This window comes from Lytechinus variegatus, chromosome 16 (assembly GCF_018143015.1).
Source record: "Lytechinus variegatus isolate NC3 chromosome 16, Lvar_3.0, whole genome shotgun sequence".
In the NCBI taxonomy this organism is placed as follows: Eukaryota; Metazoa; Echinodermata; class Echinoidea; order Temnopleuroida; family Toxopneustidae; genus Lytechinus; species Lytechinus variegatus.
In genome coordinates this window covers 17,774,491-17,796,386 of record NC_054755.1, presented here as the reverse complement: position 1 = coordinate 17,796,386, position 21,896 = coordinate 17,774,491, and the positions used below count along the sequence as shown (strand labels likewise).

General features: G+C 35.6%; 1 protein-coding gene across 2 annotated transcripts in view; it reads left to right on the top strand.

Annotated features, from left to right (window-relative positions):
- The window catches only part of LOC121429627 (collagen alpha-5(IV) chain-like), a 76,023-nt gene that overhangs the window by 24,539 nt on the left and 29,588 nt on the right, over positions 1–21,896 (top strand). The window contains exons 8-15 of one of the 2 annotated variants that reach the window (XM_041626764.1): positions 1,912–1,989; positions 7,368–7,466; positions 12,642–12,695; positions 14,316–14,378; positions 16,039–16,137; positions 17,919–17,972; positions 20,335–20,443; positions 21,393–21,497. In XM_041626764.1, the coding sequence (XP_041482698.1) occupies positions 1,912–1,989; positions 7,368–7,466; positions 12,642–12,695; positions 14,316–14,378; positions 16,039–16,137; positions 17,919–17,972; positions 20,335–20,443; positions 21,393–21,497 (661 nt within the window). Of the gene's footprint in view, positions 1–1,911; positions 1,990–7,367; positions 7,467–7,613; positions 7,716–12,641; positions 12,696–14,315; positions 14,379–16,038; positions 16,138–17,918; positions 17,973–20,334; positions 20,444–21,392; positions 21,498–21,896 lie in introns of both variants that reach the window. The other variant, XM_041626763.1, reaches the window with a different exon arrangement.

Genomic DNA, 21,896 nt, shown 5'->3' with positions numbered 1-21,896 from the left:
GGCTGAAAGCATTTACAGCTTAATAAATAGAGTAGAATTCACTGAGCAAAATGCCGAAAATTTCGTCAAAATCGGACAACAAATAGCAAAGTTATTGAATTTTAAAGTTTAGTAATATTTTGTAAAAACAGTCGTCATGAATATTCATTAGGTGGGCTGATGATGTCACATCTCCACTTGTTCTTTTTTTTATTATATGAAATTAGGTTTATTCAAATTTTTTCCTCCAAGAACTAGAAAAATTGGATTGACAACTGATTTAGTGCATTAGATATTTATCGCTGCAACTTATTTCATTATAAGGGAGACATATTATTCACACAAGTATGAAATAATGAAAAAAATATGATTTTATGTAATAACATAAGAAAACGGAAAGTGGAGATGTGACATCATCAGCTTGCCTAATGAATATTCATTACAACTGTTTTCACAAAATATTGCTAAACTTTAAACTTCAATAACTTTATCATTTGTTATCCGATTTTGATGAAATTTTCAGCGTTTTGCTCAGTGAATTCTACTCTGTGTATTCAGACATAAATATTTTCAGCCTGGACCACCCCTTAAAGCATCAAAAGTAATACAGGAGAGTGAGAATGAGATTGGATAGGAAGAGAGAGAGAGATAGAGATAGAAAGAGCAGATGAAAAAAGGGTAGAAGTGAAGAGTAGAAGATAGATTGGGATGTGAGCTGTAACTTTGTTAAGAGATCTGTATAGGGGGAACACCATCTATGACCTGTCGCTAGCCATGTCAGATTCCAAACATTCCTCCAAATTGAAGTTCCATATGTGCCATATTTACTCATGTAATGCGATTACGAAGGTGATGAGTTTTGCACATGAACTCTTGGAAGATACTCAACCAACTGCGTGTACATCAGGGACAGGCGGACAACCATGAGTGGTCATTTATTCTGTCAATATTAACCCGCTTGCTTTCTCGATATTTTTTGTTCAAGAACCCTCTGCAATCCATCTGTTGAGAGCCCGAAGATCCTACCTCTGATCTCTCCAGACAGAGTTAACATCATCCTGTTTTAAAAGTTGCAAGAAACCAAAGTGCCACTCAAATTCATGTATCATGCCAAAATGAAGCCCCCAGAGCGTTTTAAGTGACAAAAACTGTTTAATCAAAGTCATTTGATTAAACGCCAATTTTGTTTGCGTTCAGTTGCAATTTGTCTTTCCCTCAATGCCCGTTTATGCTTGATTTTGGGAATTCTGTTTGATTTGCAATCCAATGTAAGTTCTTGTAACCCTCCCATCTATGTCATTCTGGCGAAGAATGGGAATGGTCAGTGAACCAGACCTTAAATTTCAATAATTTTTCGGGCAAGGCCTCTTTCTGTAGGATATGGGGGAAATAGGGCACTTTTATCCATGACCATAGCCTTTGATGGCATTGGATTAATTGAAGCTCCAGTGAACCACCAATTTTTTTTTGTTTGTTTGCAAAGTGATCAGTCGGTGTCAAATTCACTTCTGTTGAATGTCAGTGATGAAATTCTTCTTCTTCATCTTCTCCTCCATGGAGGAGCCGTGGTGTAGTGGTTCTGACTCTCGCCTTGTAAACAGAGGGTCGTGTGTTCGAATCCCACCACAGTCTGTCGTCCTTTGGCAAGGCGTTAATCCACAGTTTGCCACTCTCTACCCAGGTGCTAAATGGGTATCGTGTAGGATGAGAAAGACATTGTAGCTTGTCCAGTACTGTGTGCGCCTCACGGGCAACTGATTGGAATACTCCGCAGGGAGTTAAGGATGTGCACACATTGTATGCGGGAATGACTGATTGAATCTGATGAGCGGGGTAATAACATATCTGTAAAGCGCTTAGACACATCATTTCGATGTATTAAGCGCTATTTAAAAGCGGAGAATTATTATTATTATTTTTTTTAATCTTTAGGGCTCAAAAGGATCCAGAGGTTTTAAAGGAGAACCGGGTAAACATGAAGTCAGTTTTCGAGGGCCTAAAGGAGAAAAGGTAAGTCATTTCTTTGTGTACATCAAAAACAAATCCATCTTTACCGTAGGAACTTATATGTTAAATAAATTTGATAAGATGAAGTGAATATGAGACAAGATCAAATTGTATAATGCAAGATAAAGTTGTATTAAATATTTGAATATATTTCATAGGCTATGTAGATTTGAATCAGTGATAGGTCAATATGCCATCACGTGACCATAGCTGCAAAGATCCCATTCGTTATATTATAGGTTTTGACGTTGCCTCAGAATATATCTCTGTTATATTGTAAACTGCTGCATTATATTCACCAAGGCGGCGTCACTCGCTGCGTAATCATTCGTTTACTTAACGTACATGGTGGTGTTTACGCGTCGATTGCATGAAGAACGCGCTTGCTATATTTTTCCAAAATTATTCTATTATGACGGAGATGGATCAGAGCTGTAGCGAGCATTTCTAGTTAATCAGAGAACCAGATGATAAATGCAGTCTCAGATAGCAAATCTACATTGACTCTGTAATATAAGAAATATTGCCTGATTTATATTTTTAATAAATAGCATTTCAACTCTGAAGCTATACTTTCCCTCAGGAAAATACAAGCCCTTGGGGGAAAATATAACTCATTGGGGAAATGAAATGTTATATTCAAACTTGAGGTAGGCAATATCAGTATGATAATCTGCAGTGCAATGAATTTGAATGATCTTCATAAATTTGAGAGGGCTGATCCCAAAATCGTTTGTGAAAGATAGAAAAGGTAAAACTAACAAAAGGAAGTTAAATTATTATACAAATAATGCATGCAGCCAAGTGCGTTAGTGGAAATCCAGAGCACGCAAGGTTTCTTTAGATAGATGCCGCACTGTGCACGAGCCGCTTGCGGCGAGTGCCCAGTGTGCATCATCTGAAGAACCCGAGCTTTCTCTGCATTTACTTTAACGCACGACAGAGTGAGTGCATTATTTGTTTTATAAAATAGCAACACAGAAACAAATTTTTTAAAAGTTACAGTACAGTTTAGTTGGACTTCTACCGCACTGGTTTGCTCGTGCGTGCAATATCAATTTTCGTTGTGCACCTTTTGCACTGCCGTGCAGTGCACCAAAAAAGTTGGATGTCATGTGACGCATATTGGCCAATCACGATGCTTAAAAATACAGAGCTATTTTATAAATGTGTTCAGTAAACATGAATCGGCTACACTTAAAGAAATGGATTGAGTTTTAGATGAAAGTCACAGAAGTTACAAACCTAATATCGTAGACTTTCTTGTCATGAAATGGAGCTGTGGTCTCTTTAGACCTTTCATTAGTAAGTTATCCTATTGGATGTACATGTCGTAGGTCTTGCTGTAAAAAACCCATTTAATGCACAAGAAAAAAATATAGATTTGCTGGCAAACGGATATGAATCGTTAAATTGATAAAATCAAAATTAAGAAACAAAAGTACGAGGATTGAAGCAACCTGAAATTATGAACAGGGAGAAGTTTTGTTTAATTAACTTCCAGCAGTTAATTCTTGATTGAAAAAAGATTGGAATTTGCTATCAAAATATTCCTGATATTTGTCGGTCCCATTGCAGAAGTTTGGGCAATTGAGGAACTGTTCACTACCTGTTGTTTTTAAAGGTCAAATCCACCCCAATGAAATGTTGATTTGTAAGAATAGAGAAAAATCAAACTAGCATAATGCTGAAAATTTTATCAAAATCGGATGTAAAATAAGAAAGTTATGACATTTTAAAGTTTTGCTTACTTCTCACAAAACAGTGATATGCACATTCCAGTGACATGCAAATGAGACAGTCCATGATGTCCTCCACTATTTCTTTTGTTTTCTGTTGTTTGAATTATACAATATTTCATTTTTTACAGATTTGACAATACAGACTAACTTGACTGAACCATATACTATTAAACAATGCTAATTCCACATGGTCATGGAGAAAAAAACCTGTTGTTTCACTTGACAATGAGGAGAAAATTAGAATATTTCATATTTCATATTATAAAATACAAAGGAAATAGTGAGTGGATGACGTCATCAGTCTCCTCAATTGCATACCCACCAGGACGTGAATATAACTGTTTTGTTAAATTAAGCAAAACTTTAAAATGTCATAATTAACTTTCTTATTTCACATCCGATTTTGATAAAATTTTCAGTAGTGTTTTGCTTGTTGGATTCTTCTATTTTTTTATTCAAAACAACTTTATGTTGGGGTGGACCTGTCCTTTTATGATTTCGAATTATAATCGTAGCGATTCATTGGTGGCAGTAAGGGAGGAGACGGAATCGAAGGGGCAACGGCATGCCCCTTCAAGTGTTCTGTCTCCGAGGCTCCCAGGGGAATCAGATTTATCTTGCTAGACAACTTCGTTTGTTTTGTATCTTAATCATTTTGTTTTTGCTCATTTCTATACATGTTCTATAAGCAGTAAACATTCTTGTTTATGATCGTAGGATTTCTAACTAACAGACTATTTTCATTTCCAAGATAGCTCTGACCACTGTTTTAATCTCATGGTGAGACCAGGTAATTACTCATGCATCACCCCTTACCATCAGTTCCTCCCCCTCTCCTTGTCTGAGGTACCTCCTATAAAGCACTTCCTAGATATTTCCATTAAAATGTCTCTATACATAAAGCATCTGAAAATACATAATGATAAAAAAATTCAATGGAATATGGGGAACGCATTAAAATGTTTTTTAGACCTAATTCGGAATGATTATTTGACTATCGCAAAATTTGTTTAAACCAGTGGTGAATTTTTTTTCTTCATTTAACAAAATAAACCTGCTTGAACAATAAAGTAATCCATTGCAAATCCATAGTGAACAACACCCCATCTATTTTACAGTGGTGTTATTTTAAAGCCTTTGGAAAAAATCCTAAGAATTTAGATACTCTTTTTCTGTGATAGTCAGTATCCCTAGAAATAATTGAGAACAAATACCACGGTCACATTTGCTCTACGGCGGCCGTATGGCGAGGAGAAAACAGCCGTTTTAACAATTTTTTTTGGCCGGGGAGGGGGGGGGCAGTCAAATGTATTGCTATACAAATGCATGACCAAATTATTTCCAAATGCCCCTCTAAACGAGTTTTTCTTTGTGTGTCAAATAACCCTCTAAACAAGTTTTTTCGCGGGCTGATTTTAGATGTTTTGGCCGCAAAAAAGATTTGTACAATCTGGAAGAACTTTTCAGGAACGAGGAGGAAAAAGCCCCAGGGAAAAAGCTTGGGGAAAAAGCTAGCATACATTAAACTCATTTGGTTAGTCTTTAAAAGAAAAGCTTTGGAAAAAGAAAACGTAACCGAAATACGTTTGACCCCACAATTGACCATTTACCAGTCTTTCAAAGCCACCTCTTTTTAAAATCAGTGTTTTTGATACCCCTAACTAGTGCGCGTGGTCCGCGTCTAAAACAGGATAAACACCCCTTTAAACACGTTTTCTTCATCACACATGTGTACAGCAATATATTTGATTGGTTCCCCCCCCCGTTCGTGTCTCGCCCACCAGAGGTGAAGGCGAGACTTAGGGATCCAAATGTCGTGCGGCGTCCGTTGTCCGTCCGGCGTCTGTCGTCCGTCCGTCACAAACATGTAATGACACATAACTCCCAAACCGTAAGTTGCTTTTCAACCAAACTTGGGTGGTAGATGGACTTGGGGATCCTGCATGTTATGCTGCAGTCTGAAGTCACATGGTAAGGTCAAAGGTCAATTTCTGGTCAAGGTTAAAGTTTACATGCAAGACTCTCTTATGACACCTAACTCCACAACTGTTAGTCGTTTTTCAACCAAACTTGGATGGTAGATGGACTTGGGGGACCTGCATGTTATGCTGCAGTCTGAGGTCATATGGTAAGGTCAAAGGTCTTTTTCAGGTCAACGTTAAAGTTTACATGCAAGACTCTTATGACGCTTAACTCCGCAACCGTATGCCGTTTTTCAACCAAACTTGGATGGTAGATGGACTTGGGGGACCTGCATGTTATGCTGCAGTCTGAGGTCATATGGTAAGGTCAAAGGTCTTTTTCAGGTCAACGTTAAAGTTTACATGCAAGACTCTTATGACGCTTAACTCCGCAACCGTATGCCGTTTTTCAACCAAACTTGGTTGGTAGATGGACTTGGGGGACCTGTATGTTATGCTGCAGTCGGAGGTCACATAGGGCAAAGGTCATTTTCAGGTCAATGTTAAAGTTTACATGCAAGACTCTTATGACAACTAACTCCGCAACTGTATATTGCATTTCCACCAAACTTGGATGGTAGATTGACTTGGGGGACCTGTATGTTATGCTGCAGTCGGAGGTCACATGGTAAGGTCAAAGGTCATTTTAAGATCAACGTTATAGTTTACATGCAAGACTCTCTGATGACACCTCTCCAACCGCAACTGTAAGATGCATTTCCACCAAACTTGTGTGGTAGATGGACTTGGGGGACCTGCGTGTTGTGCTGCAGTAGGAGGTCACATGATAAGGTCAAAGGTCATTTTCAGGTCAACGTTAAAGTTTACTTGCAAGACTCTTATGACACCTAACTCGGCAACCGTAAGTCACATTTCCACCAAACTTGGATTTTAGATAGACCTGGGGGACGTGCATGTTATGCTGCAGTCAGAGGTCACATGGTAATTCAAAGGTCATTTCAGGTCAACATTAAAGTTTACATGCAAGACTCTCTTATGACACCTAACTCCACAACCTTAAGTTACTTTTCAACAAAACTTGGATGGTAGATGTACTTAGGCGACCTGCATTGTATGCTGCAGTTGGAGGTCACATGGTAAGGTCAAAGGTCATTTTCAGGTCAACATTAAAGTTTACGTGCAAGGCTCTTATGACAAGTGTTATTCCATCCCAGTCATTTCACAATGAAGTTTCAATATAATTCTCTTACGTGCCCTCGCAAATCACAATATTTCTGGTTATTTTCATAAGTGGGCGAGACACAAAATTTCTTTTGCCTTGTTTTTGTACCAGCTACATATAAGGATGGATTGGATTAAGACTATAAACAAAAGGGCTGTTTTTGACTCGCAGTACGGCCGCAGTAGAGCAAATGTGACAGAGGTACACATCATTCAAGGAAACAATAAAAGCTCCATGTATGATACAGGATGATTGTTCAAATTTTTACAGTCTTAATACTTTTCTGGCATGGGAATTCTTTTTTAATCTCCTAGTTTTCTCCAAACTTCATCAGAAAACATTCAGAAATTATGACAAAATGAACATTTTATTTAGATTCTGCATTTGCAATCCTGCTGTGAAAGTCCATTCACTCCATACTTTCTTCTGAGATGCATTTTCTTTGCAGCAGTTCGGAGTTGTCCATATATGGCATGATATTGTTTTTCCACACAGGGCGCTGAAGGACTTCAAGGCCCACCAGGTCACTGCCCTGAGAATCCAGCTGGTGGCCCAAACACTACCATTGCGGTGCCCGGGGACCGGGGCATAAAGGTACTGCTTCTCTGCTCGCTTAGCTAGATGCTTAGTTAGAGTGAGCTTGGAATGCGTTGGCTTGCCCAAAGGTCATGCACCAAGAGAAAGCCATGCATGTCATTTTGTTGTTGCACAATTTTCTTTTTCTTCTGATGAACACTGTAGGGTGATGTAGGTCTTCCAGGAAGAGCTGGTGAGTCCTGCAAGGGTCAGCCGTTCTCTGGGAACACTACCTTCGAGGGGCCAAAGGGGTCGGCAGGAGAAAAGGTAACCCTTCTATACCACCACCACCACCACGCTACCACTACCACGCCATCACCACCTTCACCACCACCATCATCTTCTCATCAATTTTATGTGTCCTCTCCTGCATGGTTTTAAGGTACCCTAACACAGGTTGCATCCATTGCTCTTGCTGCTCAGAGGCATTCTCTGAAGAGAATTTGCAAGATTGTTGCTTTAATCCACAGTGAAAAGTGGGTCGGACTTTTGTTATGGTACCTGAACCCACTTATCATTTTATGATGGGTGTAGCCTTTGAAACTGTTACTTTATTTCCAAACCCATCTTGTTGTACTGCCATAGAGTTACTTTCCCAACAGTATTCCTTCATCCAGATTATCTCCTTGGTTTAACCCTAACTTACCAGGGGGATTCCTTAAGAAGATGTGGATGAATCCTGACTATTCACTTATTAATCCTAACTTGATACCGACATTTAAGAAAATACATCACTGTGTAAATATTTTTTGACAGCGCTGACTTTATACTTTCAAATCTGGCGCAACTTTTGTGACCCCGGACATGCAGTAACAAAATTATGTAACATAAAGTAAATGCTTGTCAGACCTAAATTGCTCGAAAAAGTACATATCATGTACAAAGCTATCGCAAAATCTGTTTCATCTAAAATTCACAATTGAGGGATTATTCTCACTTTATTGACAATGGTCATTTTATTTGATGCTATTTATGCCAGAAATAATCTTCCCGATGATTATTTGGGAAAAACAATATTAAACATGCAGATATAAAACAGAGAATCATAAAAGAAATTAAACGAACAATGAAATACATAAGATATTAATTTTGGTACCTTATTTTTTTCTTTGCAGTCGTTAGGAATGCCACAAAGAATATTTTCACCAAAAATTAGCATTCTTGGAGCTTAAGTGAATTAGAGCAAAAAAGATGATTTCATGAATGAATAAGCAGAATTAATTCATGTAAACAAATCTAAGAATTTTGTGCATTTATCTTTGCAATGGCGTAGGTTATGTCATTCTCTCCTTTCTTGTGATTTTTTTTCACAATCGCACAATCCGAGGCCAAGATCAGGGGGGGGGGGTCTGATAAGCCCCCAAGGATTTTGAGCCCACAAAATAGCCCAGGTAAGTTAGGGTTAACACTCCAGAAGTGTAATTTTCTTTGTTTTTTTTTCTCCCACCAAGTAAAAGCAGATTTTGATAAACAATAGAGTCCTACTAAATATGGTACACTTTGTTGTAGAGTTTTTGGTTTTAACTTTTAAAACTGGTTTTAATTCTCCATAGAAGGCGTATATCCTCTGCAGTGGAGTTTCTTAACCATTAGTTCTTAAAACCTCTACAACTTTATGTTGGTCGGATAAGTTTTTATCATTTGTTAGGTCTTTGTAAAGTATTTGTGAGTTGATCCCAAACTTTTAAAAGTATCTGGTATTTTTGTTATCAAAAGCAGGAAATTTATGAGCAGAACTCATTGCCAATCAGTTCTACGTATTCTTCAGCTTGCTATGACATGTGTCGTGAATCAGACGTTGTACTTGTTTAATTATAGTTTTATATACATGTAAGGCAAGGTCCCTTCACTATGAAATCACGCTGTGATCTTTATGTAACATTTACTGCAAGTAATCTTATTCTAAAATATCTTTTGAACCACGAATGAATCCCGAAAATGATATTGAAATACTAATACACTTAAATTACTGGATATTTGTACTTTTTGTTGTAAATGACAGGCTTTATCATCATATGTTTTACATATTTTTTTTGAATTTTCAGTTTCACATTATACGATTGTATAGTTTATTTTTGTAGCAGATTATTCCATTTCCATTCATTTAGTTCTGTACTCTACATCGTATCTATACACATTCATATTTTGGGTGACTGTTTAATTTTGTCATAATGTAAAATCTACGTCCATACATTTATATGTTCATTATCATTGTGTGACAGTGTTTAATTTTGTCAAAATGTCACTTTATGTTATTCGTTGTAACATCAATGTAATACTGTTTATGTCATGTGTTATTTTCTGTTTCCATGTCATTTCTTTTTGTTTTGTCTTTCACTGTATATATATCATTGTTTTCATGTTAATTGATTTCAATCATTACATCAATATGATTTTCAATTTACAGCATTTCGGACTTGGGGGCATTAGAAAATAATTTTCTCCGATCAAGCTAAGCTAATCCTATCGGCATAGTGAATATAGACCAGATATGTATTTCTTTAAGATATTTACCGGTAGTTTATTTCAAGCAGTAATAAAAAAAATTAATGTTTGAATCAAATGCAAATGTATGTATTTTTTAAATAATAATAATTCTTACAGGAAGTAATGATCAAGCTTATGATATTCTAAACTTATGCTTGTTTTTTTTGATTCTCTGGAAATATATAGGCCTACTATTGATGCTAAGAAATAGCATTCTGTACATTGTAATCCTATGTACAATTGAAGAATTTCATGTATACACAAAAATAATATGAAACTATAGATCAATATCACATGGACCCTATGTAAAATTTCTTTTTAATACAAATGATTAGATGTTAAGATTTATGTTTCGAGTGATTTGTTTAAACTTCATGTCCAGCTTACAGTATATTTCATTTCATTTGTTCATACACTCTACAAACAAATCAGTCAAAAATGACCAGGTAATAGGGTCAGCTTGGTGCAACTGTTCTTTGAGTCATATTCGACTATTTTGTAGTCTTATTTTCCTAGAACAGAGTTATTTCTGACTAGAATATATGTCAGAAATGTGACTGTCAGTGATTGTCATATCAGTTGCACCCAACTGACTACTGGTCTAGTCAATTTGACTGATTTGATCTTATTTTTGTTCATATCATGTGATTTCTCTCCCACATATTTAATACTCATTTTTATTTTAATGATATTTCTATTATGTATCTTACAGTGTTTATTTTCTCCCTTCTCTTCCTTATAACAGTTATTTGTATTTTCCATTTCATGATATTTATATAGTGTTGGTTTGTTTTCATTCCTGTGTGTGTGTGCGTGTGCTTGTGATTTAATTATCATTTGCTTTATTTGGTCATTTGTATTTGTAAAGTTGCTTTATTTGATCATTCATATTTGTGAAGTAACTCATTAGAAGGTTTCATAATACTGACATATGTCAAATTATCATTGACATTGTCAATGATAAAAGATATACCTAGGAAGAAAAAACACTATGTAATGTTTGATAACATTTCAGTGATATCCACTACCTTTGACCTGTGTTGATGTTGTGAACCTAGACCATGATTAATTTGCATTTGTAAAATGATATTTTGAGATCCTTATCAAATCTCTAAATCAATATTTATTTCATTGCAAAATATAGTGAAAAGAAAATATCACAAGTCAGAAGTATAAGATTTTTTTTAATCATAAAAAAATAAAATAAAAATTGTTATGGTTTCAGGGCCTAATTATTTTATCGATAGAAATTGCAATGAAAGAAATCAAATGTTTCTGAAAGATAGAAATAAGGAAACGTACAACAAAGTTTGCAGATGTTAACTGTCATCTCATGAAGTGTGTTTGGGTTTATGTATGTGTATGCTACATCCTATCGTATACATTCGTAATTCCGAAGCTTCGTTATTCCAAAGGTTCGTTAATCTGAAAGCGAAATGAGGTTTGTTGTTCCGAAGGTTTGACAATCTGAAAATGAAATGAGATTCGTTGTTCCGAAGGTTCGTTGATCTGAAAGCGAAATGAGGTTCGTTTATCTGAAAACGAAATGACGTTCGTTGTTAATTTCGTTTTCGGACAAACAAGCCTTTGGAATTATGAACCTCATTTCGTTTTCGGATTAACGAACCTTTGGAATTACGAACATCATTTCGTTTTCGGACTAACGAACCTTCGGAATTATGACTCTCATTTCCTTTTCGGATTAACGAAGTTTCGGAATTACGAACCTTCGGAATTACGAAGTGTAACCACATCCTATATCCTATATACAGAGAGTTTGCTGGAACAAAGCATGGTAAAAAGCTCAGTCTGAGAATGAGGAGGCTGTTTGTCTCTTTGTCCTTGCTTTGCAACCTTTTTTTCTTGATTGTTGATCTGATAAGGATAAAGCATACTTTGGCAGTACCATTCAAAATGATAAATGATATCTCTGTATCTCTGGATGTTGAATTCACTCATTTTTTTGCCTTGTAATTACTGTGCCAGTCCGTTGATGTGTTTGTATTGCATGTGGTCGTGGGTGTGCGAGTGACTGAGTGGATTTTGTGCAGTTTTTATGTTCAGTAATTTGTGTGTCTCTATATCTGCATGCATCTTGTAATAATATTTTGTGTTTTGTCATATTTGCATAGATTATTTTATTTGAATTGCTTAATATTTGTACCCTGTATGTATAAATATATAGAAATTGTATAAATTTATATGTAAGACTAAAATTATTCTGTGAAATTTGATGTTTTTTCAGACATTCTGAAAAAGAAAATATCGCAAAATTCATTTTTAACATTTGGCAAGGAGTAAGAAATAAATTTTGGACATTAACCATACTACTTTAATGTTTGCTTAAAATTATTCTGATGAAATCTGAAATACAGTCCGAACACTGAATTATACAGCTATGGGGAATAATGTTTTCTTTAGTAGCCTGATGTAAAATTCATTGAGAAATCATCACCCCAATTTGGTTTTCAATTTTTAAATTAAAAATGCAAGTTTGGACTTGGAAAGCAAACATTGCATCAGCATCAATCAATTCGCTTTGTTGGAATAGTAAGAATTAATTTATTCCACTTATTTTGTGTCCCTTAATCTGTTGATTGCTGAAATGTTTGCTTCCCTTTGGCTTTGTGCTGGGATTAGCCAGTTCACCAGTGGGTTAATTTCTTTTTTCACTGAGTGATTTTTATTAATTTCCTTGTATTACAGGGAGAGCCGGGACAACCAGGACCTAGAGGATACAAAGGGGAAGTTGGAATGAAGGTTAGTCATGTAAAAATAATAATGATAATAATAATAATGATTATAATAATAATAATAATGATAATAATGATAATAATAATAATAATAATAATAATAATAATAATGGTATTTTATTCAAAGACTGTTCGCAGCAAGAGGTGAATTCAACATAAAACATAACAGTATCAAAATAGAATTATAAAAATACAAATCATGAAAAAATATACTATCATTAATACTTTGGGGGTTAATATGAATCAACAGAATATTTTCAAATATAAGTAAATGCAGAAGTTAATAATAATAATAATGATAATGATAATAATGATAGTAATGATAATAATAATCATAATAACAATAATAATAAAATAATAATAATAATAATAATAATAATAATAATAATAATATAGGATTTGTATAGTGCACGTATCCACTTACTACATGTAGGTGCTTAAGGCGCTCCTATGCAGGTCTACCGATTCTGGTGCGCACAGCTTTTTGAGGAATTGCTTCCTGCCGGTACCCATTGACCTCACCTGGGTCGAGTGCAGCACAGTTTGGTGAAATTTTTTGCTGAAGGAAAACATGCCATGGCTAGGATTTAAACCCATGACCCTCTGTTTGAAAGGCGAGTTTCAGAATCACTAGACAATGACGCAACCACACGGCGCGCATGTTATAAAATTATGTTTTCTAGATATAAGTAAAATCACCAACATATGATGGTAATGCTATTTGTGTGTCCTTCATTTGTTGAAAGGGGAATGAAACCTTTGAAACAAGTAGGCTTGTGTCAAAACATAAAAATCAAAGAATAAGAACAAAGAAAGTTTGAGAAAAATCGGACAAATAACAAGAAAGTTATGAGCATTTGAATATTGCAATCACTAATGCTATGGAGATCCTCATATTGGCAATAGGACAAGGATGTGTGATGTCACATGTGAACAACTTTCCCTGTGATGGACTATAAAATACCCTCAAAATGTCTCTTTTTGCTTTTTCTTATAGTTATACAAACTCTTTATCCATGATGTATTCTTTAAAAATCTGTACTACATGCCCTCATATAGAAAGAACACATGATCTATGGATGTGATAAAAGAGGCAATTTGAATGAAATATATACTAAAGTAATGGGGAGAGTTGTTCACAAGTGACATCACACATCTTTGTCGCATTGCCAATTTGCTATCTCCATAGCATTAGTGATCAAAATATTCAAATGCCCATAACTTTCTCATTATTTTTCTGATTTTTCTCAAACTTTCATCGATCTGTTTCTTTGATTTTTTCTGTTTTCACACAAGCTATCTTCTTCCAAGGGTTTCATTCTCCTTTAAACTTTCTTTGCTTTATATGATACTACTCTATGTGGGGATACAAAACATCAACACAGAATTTTGAAACTCATTAGATATGCTACAAAATTCATTCATAAATCACAAAAATGCTTGTTCTATGTCATTTCTTCATCAATTTCAATCCTGTTTCTGAAATTAAGAATAGTGTAAAATTTCATCGCGAGATGCCGGATGAGCTCCACATCATTGATGTGCTAGTTGTATTTTACATTTTGTGATGGAATATTGAAAGCCCGAGCTTGCTTGTTAAATCTTAAATATTTTGTTTGTATTTCAGGGTCCCCAAGGGCTTTCTGGTGAAAAAGGACAGAAGGGATCACCCGGTCCTCAGGGTGTTAGGGTAAGTGCTTATACATGTACTCCAAAGGGAGCGGAGAAAGTGCTGTATGTGTGTGTGTAGGTGATGGAATGTGTATGTGTGTTTTATATTTATCCAGTTAAAGTAAATTGTGCTTGAATTGAACAATTCAATCGAACAATTGAATTCATACCTTGTAATCCTGTGGAACTACATTCTTGAAATTTTTACTTGATGTCCTAACTGTATAAATACCAATGACTCTGTTAATAATTTTCAGGCTGAGGATGAGGTGCGACACCTCGAAACATGTTCCGTTCATTAAAATGTTATGTTCTATTCTTTACATTTGTGTTAAATTGTGCTTACACGTTACAGTATTTGAAAACTGTCTTTAGAATTGTGTAAATTTTGTGTATATGAAAAACTATGTATACCGTGTGATTGAAGGGATGCTGTGGGCTGAGAATATTTACCTCATACCTCAATAAATAGAGCAAAATTTCATCAAAATTGGATAACAAATAACAAAGTTATTGAATTTTAAAGTTTTGAATTTTAAAATTTTAAAGTCTAAAACAGTTATATTGCACGTCATTATGAATATTCATTTGGCGGCCTGATGATGTCACATTCCCACATTCCTTTTTCTTATGTTATTACATGAAATCATAAATGTTTCATTTTTTCATGCATGTGTAAATGATGTGTCTCCATCATGATGATATGAGTTGTGGCAATAAATAACTAATGCAAATCAGTTGTCAATCCAATTGTTTGAGTTCATGGTAGAAAATTTTTGAAAAAAAAACCTAATTTCATGTATTAAAAAAACAAACAAGTGAGGATATGACATCATCAGCCCACCTAATGAATATTCAGGAAGATATGCATCAAGACTATTTCACCAGAATAATGCAAAATGTTAAAATTCAGTAGCTTTGTTATTTGCAATCTGATTTGAATTTTACACTCTTATTGGAACATAAACATATTCAGCTTTGAGCATCCCTTTTATGTACATGTGTAAAATTTGTTTGTACTTGTGTGAATAATTTGTGCACAGAGTGTGTATGTTGTATAAAAGTTTTGATTACAGTCATGTGTGTGCATTCAGGTATGTAGTGTAAACATTGAATATACATTATTTGTATTGTTTGCATGTATACATCACACAGTGTCTGTACAATTTGTGTACAGTGTGTGTACATAAATTCCTTTGCAATTGTGCATAAACTGTATATGTAATGTGTGAACATGTATGTTCAATGTTTGTATTAAGTAGATACCGTATGTGCCATTGCAAAATGTACGCAAGTAATACATTGGCTTTGAATCAAATCACAGTGTTAATATGATATGTTTTTAAAACAATCAGATCGTTGTTTTTCTTTACTTTATTACAAGTTGGTGAATCCTTTGTTTGGGGGTGAGATTGGTCTATTCAAAGGATTAGAACATTATTATTATGAAGATAAGATAAAAAAAACTGTGATTTATTGCAGTGTTTTGTGATTTATCTTTCGATTCCATTGGTCACTACCCTGCTTTTCCACAGAGCTCATAAAATGAGTTACGAAAAATATGTACACGTACAAGTATGCAGAAACCATGCCTAATGTATACTATGGTGTTATATTTTTATGATTAATTTAGTGCTTTCAAATTTCATGATTTCAATAATGATTTCAATTTTTGACAGGGCAAGCCAGGTAAGAATGGCATCAACGGCAATCCCGGAGAAAAAGGAGCCAAGGGTGAACAAGGAACCTCTGGACCGCCTGGATTCAATGGGCTAACGGTGAGTATTTCTTGAAGGTTCCGATATTTCTATGAGCTTTAGATCTGCACAGACCGCACACAAACGTTGTTAGCCCTAACAATGTGCTAACACAGCATGCATTATTACTCAGATGATTCAACTATACATTCTCAAAGCCTGATATATTTGTATTATATGAGTGAATTAACCGCTTGACTGCTATAGGCTGTAATGCGCACTGACCCTCCTGGTGCTACTGAATGGGACTAACAAGTTAAATCTATTTGGGACTACAACCGACAGCAACTTGGGGGAAAATTTCTAAATAATCACATCACTTCCCTCATCACTATTTCCAATATCCATTAAAAAATCATACTCCCCTTCTGACTCGGATCTTTCACTAAATTTCGCACTCCTATCGTCAAAAGTTTCGTCAAAATCCTTCTAATTCACTGCCATTTTGAACTGAGCGTCGTACACTTTCACTATGGCAAAGTGAATACAAACATTTATAAATCACTGCAAAAGTTTTGATAACTTTTGTGGAATAGTGCCATGTGGTTTCCATAGTCTGAAATTTGATATACACATGCTGTTTTCATCATAGGGGTATTAACAGCGCAGTGCTGACGCCTCAAACAGAAGATAGGTCAAGCACGTAATATTACGTGCCTCACACAGATAGTGCGCTTGCCCAGCACGTAATATTACGTGCTACGCAGTCAAGTGGTTAAAGACCGACTTAATCAGGGGTGTGAGAGTTCAGATTTTTATCTAATAAATAATAATGATAAATTGGTTCTTATATAGTGCATAATCAATTTAAATTGCTCTATGTCCTTTGGACAAATCGCGCTCCAATATTACATATATCTGATTTGAGATTTTTGTTTGTTTTGATTTTCAGCTTATTTTTGGCTTTCCTTTTTGCAAAAAGTATGAGAGGTCTTTCTTTTTCAGACTTTTTCAACACTCTTCAGCTTTTTTCAGCTTTTTGTTTTGTGACCACTCACACCCCTGCTTGAAATGATGCTTGAAAAGATGCGATAGACTTTAAAAAAATGAGAGTATTTTTTCATTATTGTTAAAAAGAAATCTCTGTAAAGACACGTAATCTCACTCCTTTGCCACATCTTGGCTGAATTGATTTCCATTGGTTGAGTGGCATGAGAGAGCTATAAAAGCGTATTTCTTATTGGATATTGATTAAAAAATAGGTGTGTCTTATAGAGATAAAATGAAGATAAAATTGTTCTCAGAATACCGATTCTGAGAGATTTTAAGGGTATTTTATCTCACTGATATTAACAGAGATAAAATATTTTATTTTATCTGAGATAAAATTGATCTCAGAACACCACCCCAGGTTATTATTATATAGTGAAACCCTTTTTTTTATTCCTTGCATTATAAAGGGTGGATAAAGTACAAGATACACATTACAGCAATTTTGAAGTTCGAAATGAAAGTAATAATTTGTGTGTATAATAGTAACTAGAGTTTACAGTCTATTCATCCCACATAATAATAATAATTCTTTATTCGCTTCTTTAAAAAGCACATACAACAATATAATCATATACAAAATAAAACAACTTAACTTAATGACACACATACATAGACATAACCCCAAACGGGCCTGTGATGTTTTTTTTTTTTTTTTTTATTGGCTGAGAAATTTCACTCTCCTTTATAGGCTTGCACACTTTTGTTTGTGCTTTGGCATAAGTTGGCATTAAAATGATAATTTAAATTGAAAGAGATGCACAAAATCAAGAAATTATCTTTTGATTTGCTTGTATTATCAATCTTTACAGGGTCCAAAGGGAGATACAGGTCCTAAAGGAAGAGTTGGGCCACCAGGACCACCGGTAAGACCTTTTTTTCCTCTGCTCATATATTTTGTTATTAATATTATTATACATTTGTGAGAGGCATAACCAATACACAATGGATTACAGAGGTATTATTGACAGTTCGGTGGATTAAAGTAATCTATGGTGTCGAATCGGATTAAGTCTATTATTGATGTTACACAGGAGGTGTTTGGTCCTATGTCGGCAAGGTGTCGTCATGCCTCCCTAGTCAGAGTCTTTCATGAACTTCTCACAAATGAACTTGTATAACCTACACTAAATCACTTCACTTTGTACCTGAAGAATGGGAGCAGCGTTCTTGCTGTTCCTACGAAACAGATCTGTAGTGTAAGAAGTTACACTGATGTCTACTTGTTCATATATATATATATATATATTCATACCTTGATCAGTTCCGTCCACTACCGTCGTTTCACGCTTTCGGTGATCTTCAGGCAGACTGATGGTTTGACGACTTGGTTGAGTCTTCATGCTGCGATGGGTCGTCACACCTGATTGGTTTTCTGGGGGATCTTGGCCGGTGTCTGTGGCGGTACTTTGATATTATTTCTGATCTTTTGTTGATGCCCTGGCATTGAGCACTTTATGGAAACCTCAACCGACCCCTTACCAAGTGGATATATATATATATATATATATATCAGAGCTGCCAAGTAGTGCTGATTTTCCGTATTTAGTACTGAAAATAGAGAAGAATACTGATGGTTTCATGCAAAATGCTGATTTCTAAAGTTTAAGTCTATGTGTTGTCCTATGGTATTCCTGTGAAAATACAAATTTTCTCACCAAAATACTTTTTTTCAGCCTTGAAAATACTGAAATGTTCTGGTTCAGGTTGGCAGCTCTGTATATATATATATATATATATATATATATATATCTGTAGTAAACATATGTCTAAAATAATGCTTGCCCTTGCCCTTGCTTTTGTCCTGTTCCCATTCATGAAACATTGATTTATTTACTGTTTAGTTTGCAATAGACTGGTTTGTTTTCCCTATATCTGCCTGTCCATGTAGGAAAGAATTTGTGGAACCTCTAGTTCCCATACCCTTCCAACGTGCCACTGACTGGTTCATTTGTTTTTTTATGTCTGGTTGTCTTACATAGGAAGAGCACTTGATTAAAGGGGAAGTTCACCCCGACAAAAAGTTTATTGTAAAAATAGCAGAAAAAATAATAAACATATTGCTGAAGGTTTGAGAAAAATTCATCAAATAATTAAAAAGTTATTAGAATTTCAATTATTTGATTTGTGACGTCATATGCGAGCAGCATTCTTACATAGCGAATGGTAAAAAATCAATGAAATGTCATTTTCTCAGAAAATTGAAAATGGTTTTCACTGTACCTTTTGTATATCAATAGACAAATCATTTCACACCCGATCATGAATAGAAAACAAAATTAAGTCATCAGGAACCATACAAAATTTGAAATTCATGCATTTTATATTACATAACACATGGGGCAGCTGCTCGTTTATGACGTCACAAATCCAAAACTTTGAACTCTAATAACTTTCTTACTCTTTAACGGATTTTCCTCACACCTTAACCAATATTTTTTACTATTTTTCTGCTATTTTTACAACAAAGTTTTCTTCAGGGTGAACTTCCCCTTTAAACCTTTTTTTGAAAACTTACGAGGAATTCTTTACCAATATACCAATTTAACTTTGTGATTGTAACAACATCGAGACCTCTAAATCTAAATTATAGACCCACCTTTTCCAGCAACTTTGTGTATAATGTGTGACATATTGCGGAGCTCTCGCCTTTGAATGTTTTTTTACGGATAGATTGCGCTAAAAAAATACTGTTTAACATGATTTATTGCTGTACCTGTCGAATTTGCAATGGAATGGTTCATTTTCCTTATGTCTGCCTGTCCACATGGGAAAAGCATTTGTTGAACCTTTAGTTCTGATACCCTTTCAATGTGCAATGAACTGATTTTCCTTATGTGTGTCTGTCCACATAGGAAAAGTATTTTCTGACACCCTTTGTTCCAATGACGGTTCTACTTGGTTTGGACTGGATTCCTTGATTACTTCCAAATAGCATCAGTCTATCCAAGCACCCTTCCTTATGTGGAAGTTGAATACAACTCTCCTATCCATTGTCAATTCCCTTTGCATTTTCTTTTTGGTGATGCCTGTGTTCTACATATTGGAAGCAGCTAGGGGTGGGAAATGACACACCATCAAGATTAATGAACAGGTCCCTTCTATAGTTTATAATTGCTTAAAACAATTTGGTAATTGTCATAAGATTACATGATACATATCTTCTGTGCGGCAGCATTTAAATATAACTCGTAAAGTCGCATTGAACTCTTTTTGAAACACCCCCAGGGTCCCCCTATACCAGGAAGTGACAAAGGTACCAAAGGCTTCCCAGGACCTCCAGGACGTGATGGGCCTCCTGGACCAAGAGGATACCCTGGAGAGAAGGGAAGGACTGGTAAGTACTTCACTTCATTAATTTGTCCTAATGGCATACCGACCAGTGGTCTGCGCATTGATATTTATGCATGACTTGCAGTCAGACTGAACGTACGTGTGAAATTCTTCCATATAGTGTTTGATTTATGCTGATATATCAGTATTTGCCACTATTGTCCTACTTTTTCATTATTGCCAGCACTGTCACATGATAAATGTCACCACTATTATCATCTTCATCATTACCATCATCATCCTTTTTACTATGATCATTGTTATTATTATCACTATCATCATCAAAATCATTATCACCATTTGTAATCGCCATTATTGTTATCATCATCACCATCATCAGCATCATCATCACCATCAACATAATCATTTTCTTTATCAAAACCACCACCACCACCACCTCTGTCGCTGCCTCCACCAACACCACCAAAATATCACTACCACCACCGCCACCACCACCACCAAGATACCACTATAATCACCAACATATCACCACCACTAACACATCACCACCACTGCCGCTGCCGCCGCCGTCACCACCACCACCACCACCAACACATCACTACTGCCACCACCACTATCGCCATTCTCCTACAATCATCATTGCCACCACCATCCCAATCCCCATCATCATCTTCATCATCATCACTTTATCAAAATCTCCACCACCACCACTACCACCACAACCTCCACCACCACACCACACCACTATTACCACCACCAACATATCACCACCACCAATATATCACCCCCACCATCACCACTAACACATCACCACTGCCATCACAACACCACCACCACTGCTGCCGTCACCACCACCACCACCAACACATCACTACCACCACCATCACCACCACCACTATCACCATTCTCCTCCTCATCATTATCCCTTTCCCATCACGCCGTACTTATCATCATCATTTCTACTGTTTGAATCCCTTCAATCTTCCATTCAGGATATGATGGTTTACCTGGACAGCCAGGAGCACCTGGATCACCTGGAGACCGAGGAGTTCCTGGACCCATTGGTGTCGGAGAGAAAGGAGAACCCGGTGACCCAGGTGAGTGTACTACATACTAGTATGCTTTTCTGTGTTAGTGATAATCAGAATTAGCGATTTTGAGCTCAACATTTCCTGATTTTAAAAAGATAAGTTTACATTGATGTACCAGATCTAGATGTATGACAATATTTTGACAATTGACCTTGATATGGAAATAAATGGATATGATATGGAAATAAATGGATATGGAAATAAATGAAATGACAATTAACCTTGATTTTAAAGACTTTCTCATGAAATAATTGTTTGCTGCAACTACTGTCTTTTACTCTTAAGTTCTTATTTAAGTGATGGGGTTTCAAAAGTATTCACTACCATGTCACTTAAAGGACTCAATTTAGACTCCTTACTACAACTGACATTCATCTTGAATACACGCTGGTCTATCTTGTTTAC